Here is a 10,258-nt window from a genome sequence, read left to right on the forward strand (position 1 = left end):
GCATCTAGTAAAGGCTAACTAAATGTTAATTCTTAGTAAATAGAAATCAAGGGAAGGATACTACCACTCATGTTCATGTTCTCTACACAGTACTACAATTTTATTCAGTATTTGTCTATTGTCCATTTATATTATAGTACAAATTGGTTTTCATGGTTTTTCAAAATTGCATTGTTGCGTCTGAGTTAGTAGTGGGCAATATACTTGTTCATATTTAGTTTTCTAAGGACCTTTTGATTTAAACTTTTAATATTTATAGTTTCTTAAAATTCTGTAGAATGGATTTTTTTATGTTATTTTCAAGATCTAATAAGTTATCAAAAAAAAAAACAACAACAACCACCCCTCATCTATAAACATTTGTTATTGTGTAGTAGCAAAAAGACACCTAGTATTTTTCAATTCATTTTAGGGTTATTTCTTTCAGGGACACTTATTTTTGAAGTTCTTGATTCCTTTCTAAAATGTCTGAATTACTGAAGTTGTCAAAGTTTCAGATTTCTTCCTCTCCATCCATCTGTACCCCAGACCCAGGTTCCCACTTGGGCACGGATTACACGTGGGTGAGGAGGAAGACGGTTCAGATTGATAAAGCAATACCCCTGGGAAAAGACGATTAACATGTAGAAAGGGATTTCCCTGCAGTATAAATACCAGCACGCGCCCTCCTGGTTGCTTCAGAGCCTTCCTGATGTATATATGCAGGTAGTGAGATTTGAAACGGCCTTTTGAAACAGTAATATAATCAAACTCTGATTTGGGGAGCAGCAGTTCTCCTCATTTTTCTACTCTCTTGTGGGAATGAGTTGCCAACCTTTTACTTCAGCTGACACCTTTATACCTCTGAATTCCGAGTCTTCTGCAACTCTGCCTCTGATAATGCATCACAGCGCTGCTGAGTGCCTCCCGGTCTCCAACCACCCCACCAACGTGATGTCTACAGGTACTGACTCCCATACTGGTCTGCGCGTGACTGGGCCTAAAAATTTCAGGGTGGATGCTTTGCATCCTGTTAGTTTAGAATCTCCTCGCTTCTTTTATTTTCTCCTTTATTTTAAGTTAAATATTAAGGACATTTGAGGAGACAAGTACCTAAGAAATTTTTAAAGAACTATTAGTAAGCATTGTATTGTAATTGTTGGTTTTATTATAAAGAAGATCTATTTTCTACATAAGTAAACACTGAGTCTGAGTGTTTTTGATCCAAAAATCATTTTTATGTAAACATTTATGGATAAAGAGCAAAACTAAACAAATAGTCTAAACAATGTTTAAAAGGTGTTACTTCTTTAAGATTTATTTGGTTTTACCATGTTCCAAAACAGCTATATACCTCATAGTAAACACAACTGAATGATTCCCAATACCAAAAACAATAGATTTTGATGAATTAAATAAATGATTTTAACATATTTTTAGCATAATTCCAAACTCAAAAATCAAAACTAGAAGAAACATATAACATTTAGAGCCTGAGTTAAACTCTGAGTTAAACTCTCTCAAAACTGAGTTCCGAAGAGATTTCAATCTCTCTAATGAAATTTTAATATTTTTTTACAGAACTTTCTTATGTTAAAATTAAACTTGAAAATTTGAATATATTGTCTCAAAAGCAAATAGGTATGTGTTGCTAATGTGCCCTTTCTTTATGCAGTAACAAAGTATTTAAAGTAGATTTATAAGTGGACAAAGTCTTGAATTGAGTAAATTTCTTTCACATGTAATTTTGGGATGAATCTGCAGCTGAATTTTTAAAAATCTGGAGAGTGTATATCTGGATTTGGTAAAATTATTAATGTAGAGGGTTTATTTTCATCTACCAAAGATTCTCATAATTTAAATAAAAAGGCAGTAATGGAAGTCTCCCAAACATATTTTTTGGAAAATATAATAAAGTATTTTAACTAAAAATATGTGCTATAATTAAATTTAAATGGTTTTCATGTAGCTAACTGTATATTTTAAATAGTAGATATATCTATTCTAAGTAGATATTTAAATAATATTTAAATACATGATAATAGCATTTGCTTTTATAATTTTTCCATCAGATTATAGTATACTACGTAAGGAACTAGAAATACTGTATATAATGAGAAGTGCATTTGGTATTACATGGGTTTCATGTTTCTTTAATTTTGGATTGCATAGTGAGATTTTTATATCTTATCATTATAATATATTAAAATGTAAAATTATTTCCATTCTCTCTACATGTCAACTGTACAATGAAAATTGCAAGATTTATCAATAGTAAATGTTTTACTTTCTGAAGTGACCTCGTATCTTTAATCACTGGATTGTATCTCAATATTTTCAAAGGATTATAATTCTAAACTTTATAATATCTCTTATATGTATTCAATAATTTATGATCATATTACATTTATGAAAACCTATCACTATGTTCAGGATATGAAGGGAAAGTAAGGAAATACATAGGAATGGTTTTGTTGTCAATACCCATGCTTTTAGTTAACTTGGTGATTCATGCTTTAAAGTTTGATTAAAGTTTAGCAATTCAAATTTACTTTCATAATACACACTGATTCCACAAGGCAAGAAACTATTTATGAATGAGGTAATGTTTATATACTGGGTTCAACATTTATAGATCTCAAGTCACTCAACAATCAATTTTTTTAACCAGCTTTATTATTAGAATTGTTGCATTGATTGTGGGCATTCAGAAAACTTCTTGATTTCAACATCAACATAAAGACATCATCTATTGTCATGGAGTTTTCATAAACATTTGAATTTAGTGGGATTTTTATGATTGTATCCAAATAGAGATCGGTTGCTTAGCCATTTTCTCTATGATGGAAGAAATTGTTAGAAGAATAAATAGAAGTAAAGACTGTTTAAGAGTTGATTTCCGTATTCATTCTTTTAGACAAAGACCACCACATACTACCATATTATTCAAGAAATATGCGAGATTATTCCTCTAGTCAGTTTACTGTAATGTCTAGATGGAACCTACAAGAATTCTGCAACTTCCAATTGGCCAATGTCCAAACTGGTCAGTCAACCCTCACAAGAGCACAGGACCAACCCTCACAAGAGCACAACCCTAATTAAGGAATGTTGACGATTTACAGTCCGATTACCTGAGACAAAATTTGATTCCTGCTTTTAGCCTACTCAGAGAATTTCCCCCAAGTGAAAACAAATTACTGCCATATAACTTTAAGAATCACATAAATGTGTATTTTTGCAATGCAATGACTGTGTCTTGAATCCTCATACATTTTCTTACCATTCCCATCTATTTTGTCTTTGATCCAAACTCCTAAATGTTTGTGTGCATATTTCTTGGTGACATCGTTGGGAAACACAGCAACAGGACTTCATTATTCTGTTCCTTCCTGTCATTATGGAAACCAGCCATCGACATATGGAGTGATGGCAGGTAAGCAAACTTGTCTGCCTATGTGAGGTTGAGTTTGGGGACACTAAGATGGATTTCTTGACTCTGAGATAATCTTTTTATTTTTTATTATTTTCTACTTTTTATTCTTAAGTTAGTTAATGTACAGTGTATTCATGGCTCCAGGAAGGTCTGAGGGGATTTTTGCCAGAATGTATCATAAAATTCTGATCTCTTAACCTTGGAAATTGCTGGTAAACCACTACTTACTGAAATATTCCCTAATATGTGATACCTTCAGAGATCATAATCGTTAAACGTGATTGCCCTATTCTACATAACCCTGCACTTCTGTGCTTAACTCTTTTATTTGTTTTGTATGGTTTTTACTGTAATTCACTACTGCCAAACTGCTGATTGTCATTTGATGTTATTGGTGTTATTTATGTCATGAGTTATAATATGGTCGCGACTAGCCTCATGTGGTTATTTACGTTTAAACAGAAATTGGCTAAGATAAGGTCATATTTAAAATTTAGTTCCTCAGTTGCAGTAGCCACATTTCAAGTGTTAATAATCTCATGTGGCTATCAACGCAGAAGCTCAGACTTAAAAACATCCCCCTCATTGTAATTCTTCTGGAAATTTGGCCCGTAAAGACAAATAAGACATTAAAAGTAAATTTCAGCAGCTTTAGTGATAGTTGTTTGAAGCCGTGGTAGTTCTGAGTTGTTGTTAGTCTTAAATGAAGTTTAAATAGTTGAAGTTACTTTTATTCCTCCTCTGGATAAATAAAGCATCACTAGATCAAAGTTAACTATTTTTTGATGCTTGCGTGAAAGCACTGATAACACATTTTTTAAGGAAGTGGAAAATCTGACCTAATCTATTCATAACAAAACTTAGGACTTAATTTTAGGATATGGCCAGACAAAAGATTTTAAGGTTTTAATAAAGTATACAATTTTGTATACATATTTTTAGGTGTATTTGATCTTTGATATTGGTTACTACAGCAAGGAGAGAAACGTTATGGGTGACAATAAACTACTGGGGTTCTATGTGGGAAAATAAAGAGACTGTGTGAGGCTGAGGGAGAAGCTTTAGATAAAGGAATCCTATATTAAGGAAATCTGTTTTTAAGTTTACTTATTTTGATACAGAGGGGGAGAGAGAGAATCCCAAGCAGGCTGCATGCTGACAGCTTGAGCCTGATGCAGGGATTGATCTCAGGAACCATGAAATCATGATCTGAGCAGAAATCAAGAGTCAGATATTTACCTGACTGAGCCACCCACACTCTCTTAAGGAAATCTTTTCTAACTGCTGTGTCTTGTTACCATCCATAATAGATGGGGGAAAAGCCCATGGGTTTACAACTATAAATCTGAAATAAAATTGAACAAGTATTTTAATTCACCAACATGTAATTTCTCAAAATTTTTCATTTTGAGACTAAATAAAACATTAAAACTTCAAGCTATTCCAGAAACAAATGAGCTCTGCTTATATTCCATCAAGCAGCATTCTGAATAAACTAGTATCCTCACCTTTATGGTAAAATGAAGACTAATGTTCTTAATGATCACCTATAAATACTAGCGTCTCTTTGTTTTTAATAATTATGAAATAGGGATGGCCATATTTTTCCCCTTTGAAGACTGATTATGATTCATATATTTAATAGTTAATCAGTGTTCATGATTAATGGGAACAGCCCTTATTGATGATAAACTACTCTCATTATAAAAATAGTAAAATGCACATTGAGCCATTAAAGGTGTAGCCAGAATGCTCTGTATGGCCCACAACACATTGGGACCATAAAGTCCAGAAATGACAAGCACATGGCTGTATGTGGCTGTCTCTTGGACGGGCAGCCTTGCTGTTCGTTCAAAGTGATTCCCACAAACCCAGGTCCAACTTGAGGTACCTTCTCAACCAGCAACAGGCAGCAGAGGACGGAGGCTAACCACAGACCAAGCACGGAGATGGTTTTTGCTACCACCTCCCTCCCCTGCAAGGCTACTGGCCTAGTGGGTTTGCAGCTGGCCTGAGGATTCTAACCTGTTTCTGGTTTGTGGGCCCAGGTTCACAATAAGAGTCCATAGGAAGCTGGGGCTGTGCTGACAAGCTCCCTGGGCAGGCACTCAGCAAACCCTCTACCTCCTTACACTTGAAAAGGAGAGGCTCCAGAAAAACCCTTTAAAATGGTTCAAAGCCTGGGTCAGTAACAGGAGGAGCTACATAGTTATCATAAGATTTGAGTGTATCACTACAGTCTTAAAAGTTATTTATATTTAGTCACTGAAAGAAAAACACCATGGCAAGCAGTGAGATTATATTTGAATATCTTTGTGCTTTATTGTTGGAATGTCAATATTTGGACATACATTTAGTGTTGGGTTTTGCATCATAGCAGATTAAACCTCCGAGACTCTGAACTCTCCTGTCTTTATCCCCAGAGAAGCTACAGAAATTGAGTTATAAAAAACAGGAATTCAAAAATAAGAGTGCAAAGATAGAAAATACACACGAGAAACCTGGTTATGTCATTAGAATTTTCTGAGAAGTCTCAGGGCATTCATCAAATCAGCCACTTGCACACACTCTGCAGAAGCGTCTTATCATCTACAATAGACAGATTTACTGTCACATATGCCATATGTGAAAGGAAATCTAGAGAAAGACCTGTATTTCAAAGGATGTGAAATTGCTTTGTTTTAATGTGGTAATCTTATAACCCGTACTCTGATGCTTACATTTGGTTTGAGCGTTTTGTTAAATTAATAACCCACTGGAAGAAAAGAGCTATATAGCTACTATTTTGTTAAGGTTGGTAGGGAGGACTTTTTAAATTATCAGATGAATCCACTGTGCCTTATAGCCAGATGTGGGCACACCAAAGAGAATGCCTAATTGGGAGCAATGAATTGGCCACACTATGAACTAATTGCAAACCTTGTTCAAGTCACTTAACCTCTCTGAGTTCCAATCTCTTCCTATCTGAGTTGTGGTGAGAGCTACAACTTTATTGAATTTAAATTGTGGCATATTTGTACCAACTTGACCTGGCTTTCCCATGATCTTTTCTTTAAATACAGTTGCAGCTAAATGCCTTCTTCTGTCCCTTCAACCCTGAGAATTTAGATTATTCAACAACTTACAATATAGATAACAGGTAACAGTGAATTAAAATTGCTCTTTAAGGGGTGCCTGGGTGGCTCAGTCAGCTGAGCATCCAATTCTTGATTTTGGCTGGGGTCATGATCCCAGAATCATGGGTTCTGCACTGAGCGAGGAGCCTGCTTAAGATTCTCTCTGCCCCTCTCCCCCACTCTCTTTCTTTAAAATAAAATTTTTTAGGAGTGCCTGGGTGGCTTAGTTGGTTAAGCGTCCGACTTTCGCTTAGGTCATGATCTCGCGGTTCGTGGGTTTGAGCCCCGCGTCGGGCTGTGTGCTGACTGCCAGCTCAGAGCCTGGAGCCTGTTTCAGTCTGTGACTCCCTCTCTCTCTGACCCACCCCACTCAGGAGCCCCAGAAAATAATTTTTTTTTAAAAAGGTCAATTTTTTAAAAAGCTATTCAAAACCTCTTCTAGATAAACACAACATAAAACAAGAGAACAAAAAGACCACAAATGCTAATTCTTCATATTTGAAATTGTTTTTCTTCAGTTTATGAAGGTGGGTGAAAGCTAGGCAACATGCTCAGTGGGCTGTGCACTCTGCCTACCATCCTGGGAAAACTGAGCAAATCAGCAGCACAGTAATGAGTATTAAACCCTGCAAGGTCATGTTACATAATGGCCAAGCCAAGATAAGGTATGGAGTCCTCATTTAGAAATTAATTTTAAGAGGAAAGCAAAATAGCTGAGGTTTGGAAATTAACCAAGAAGATGAATGTTCTTTTTTTCTTTAATTTTATTTATTTTTGAGAGAGAGAGCAAGTGGTGGAGGAGCAGAGAAACTGGGAGACACAGAATCCAAAGCAGGCTCAAAGCTCTGAGCTGTCAGCACAGAGCCCGCCACAGGGCTCAAATCCACAAACTGTGAGATTATGACCTGAGCTGAAGTTGGAAGCTTAACTCACTGAACCATCCAGGTGCCCCTATTGTTTGTTTGTTTGTTTTAATAACAAGTGGATAAGAAGAGAAAAGATAATTATGAAAGTGCCCTCTCTTCCTGCTCTTATGCAAAAAGCAACAGAAATCAGTTTGATGGCTGACCTAGAGAAATAGTCAACTTTGGAGCCCACCTCTATTATTAAATTGTTTTCTTTCTTCTCCTCTGCACCTCCTCCTCCTTCCTCTGCTCCTTCCTCCCTCTTCCTTTTTCTTCTTTCTTTCGCCTCCTTTTTTCTATTTCTCCTTTTTCATCTTGTTTCTCCCTAACTTGTTCTGGTTGTGTTCATTCTGAGTGAGGAAGTAATTCTGAATCCTTTTTTCTTTTTTTACTCCTGAATCAGAAAAGGCTGTTCAGTAGCAGTAACATGAAGTATTTCGCCTAAGTTTTCTTAGTCTCTCAACTACTCAATTCGAACACTGTAGCAGGAAAGCATTCACAGGCAATGTGTAAACAAAATGGGCATGGCTGTGTTCCAAATAAATTATAAAACCAGGCAGAGGATCCCTGCTGTATATGGATAGGATTTTCTCCACACACTGGAAAGATCACCATCCACACTTCTGGTTTGCTTCACCTTGTCAGGTGTGAAGAAAACAAGAATAAATGGAAACACTGAAATACACATTCCTTTGCATGCCTCCAGGAAAATGGTGGATTTTACTGTGTGCCCTGTGTGTTCTTGTAAGGCTTCAAGCCTGTAACCTCAGAGACGCTGTCAGTGTCTGGCATAGCCACGTGCTCTGGAAGAGCTATTCTCCCCATACCACACACAGTATGTTGAACCAGCCACCTCTGCCTCCCCATTGCCAGCTTTAAGAGCTTTACCTCTTTTTTTCTTCCACGTCCACCACCCAGAAATCTATCACGCAGCAACATNTCCCTCCGCCTCTCCCTTGCTCGTGCTCTCTCTCTCTCTCTCTCTCTCAAAATAAATAAACTTGGTAGATAATCTACAATGTGAAAATATACTTTAGACTGTAAAGAAGCTGCAAACACTTCCAAGCTATTTAGATGTGCGCTTCTCTAGGCTCACGAACATTTTGCTTTATCAGTGTTTTGGAACTTTATGAGATTCCTTCTACAGGTGACTCACTGCTTCTTTTAAATCTTCTTCCCATTTTTTTCTTTTTTATGAGATCTGTCTTTTTTTAACATTTATTTTTGAAAGAGAGAGCACGAGTGGAGGAGGCAGAGAGAGAAAGGGAGACACAGAATCCAAAGCAGGTTCCAGAATATGAGCTATCAGCACAGAGCCGGACGCTGGGCCCGAACCCACAGCCGTGAGGTCATGACCTAAGTGGGAGTCGGATGTTTGACTGAGCTACTCAGGCCCCTATTTTTTGTTGTTGTTTGTTTGTTTGTTTACTGATCAGTGCTTCAGAAAGATTTAAAAAATATCTTGCCTTACATACCATACCAGTCACCATCCACTCTCCCCCAAATACAGGATCGTATAAGAGACACAGCACTTTGTTTGCCTATGCTTATGACTGTCATGAATTACTGTTTAAGGTTAGTGCTAGGAAAAATGTGTGTGTGTGTGCAGATAACTATCGATATATTCGCTTAATGAAAAATACAAACATATCACACATTGTATTTTCCTTGGCTCTGGATGCCAAACCTTTGAACATACTGTCTCCTGTTTACTTTTCATGGGCTCATGTTCAAGTTTATATTTTAAATGTTGATTTTTCCAATAGTATTTATTTTTTTAAGTTTATTTATTTTGAGAGAGAGCGCACATGCAGGGGAGAAGCAGAGAGAGAATCCCAAGCAGGGTCTGACCTGTCAGATGCAGGGCTCGAACTCATGAACTGTGAGATCATGACCTGAGCTGAAATCAAGAGTCAAGACACTTAAGAAACTCAGCCACCCAGGCGCCCCTTCTCAGGGTATTTATAATGTATAAATTACCTCTATAACTTTCCAGAAATAGAGGTGGCTCTCTTCTATTGTTTTAATAAATAAATTACAATATTTTTGTCTGAAAGTATGTTTAATGTAACCAAATATATTTAAACTGCAGATGTCTTTAAAGAAAAGTCAGTTTGGCTTACCTGAGGACAGATTGCCTAAAAATTGAACGAGGTGATTATTTTGATGTTGTTTATGACCATGCTCACTGGACTTTGGATCTGGTTTTAACTGTATAGTGATTCACTGTAGCTTCCACTGAAGGTTATTTAACTCCCTTTTACTTAAATTTTCTAAATTTTAAATTGTGAACAAAATTTCTATCTCATAACTGATAAGTGATAAGAAATGTCAAGTGTGAAATGGACATGGCACAAAGTATCACAGATTTGTAGCAGTGTGTGACCATGGTCAGCAAGAAAAATTGAAAATATTTCAAACCATAAAGGCTAATAAATTCAGACCTTATGGCATGTCATATAAAAGATATGTAACAAATTATTTATGGCAAATAAAAATTTGACATAGGTAAAATGAGTTATCTGAAGTGCTTTAAAATCCACTAAATGTGTAAAATCACAGAGTAGACTGCATGCATGCATGTATACACACACACACTCACACACAGTAGGATATTACTCTGCCTTAAAAAAAGAATGAGATGGCCATTTGTGACAACATGGGAACTAGAGGGTATTATGCTAAGTGAAATAAGTCAGAGAAAGACAAATACCAAATGAGTTCACATACATGTGGCATCTAAAAACAAAATAAATCAACAAACAAAGCAGTAACAAACCCATAAATACAAAGAGCAAACTGATGATTGCCAGAGGAAAGGG

At 36.2% G+C, this 10,258-nt stretch overlaps 1 protein-coding gene across 1 annotated transcript in view; it reads left to right on the forward strand.

The window, feature by feature from the left end:
• Positions 1-776: 776 nt before the first annotated feature.
• POU1F1 (POU class 1 homeobox 1) overlaps positions 777-10,258 on the forward strand; it is a 17,929-nt gene continuing 8,447 nt past the window's right edge. Inside the window, exons 1-2 of the mRNA XM_077774899.1 lie at positions 777-943; positions 3,344-3,415. Of these exons, the coding sequence (XP_077631025.1) occupies positions 802-943; positions 3,344-3,415 (214 nt within the window). The 5' untranslated portion in view covers positions 777-801. The remainder of the gene's footprint in view (positions 944-3,343; positions 3,416-10,258) is intronic.

The sequence above is a fragment of the Crocuta crocuta genome, unplaced genomic scaffold, assembly GCF_008692635.1.
Source record: "Crocuta crocuta isolate KB4526 unplaced genomic scaffold, BGI_CrCroc_1.0 scaffold6, whole genome shotgun sequence".
NCBI lineage: Eukaryota > Metazoa > Chordata > Mammalia > Carnivora > Hyaenidae > Crocuta > Crocuta crocuta.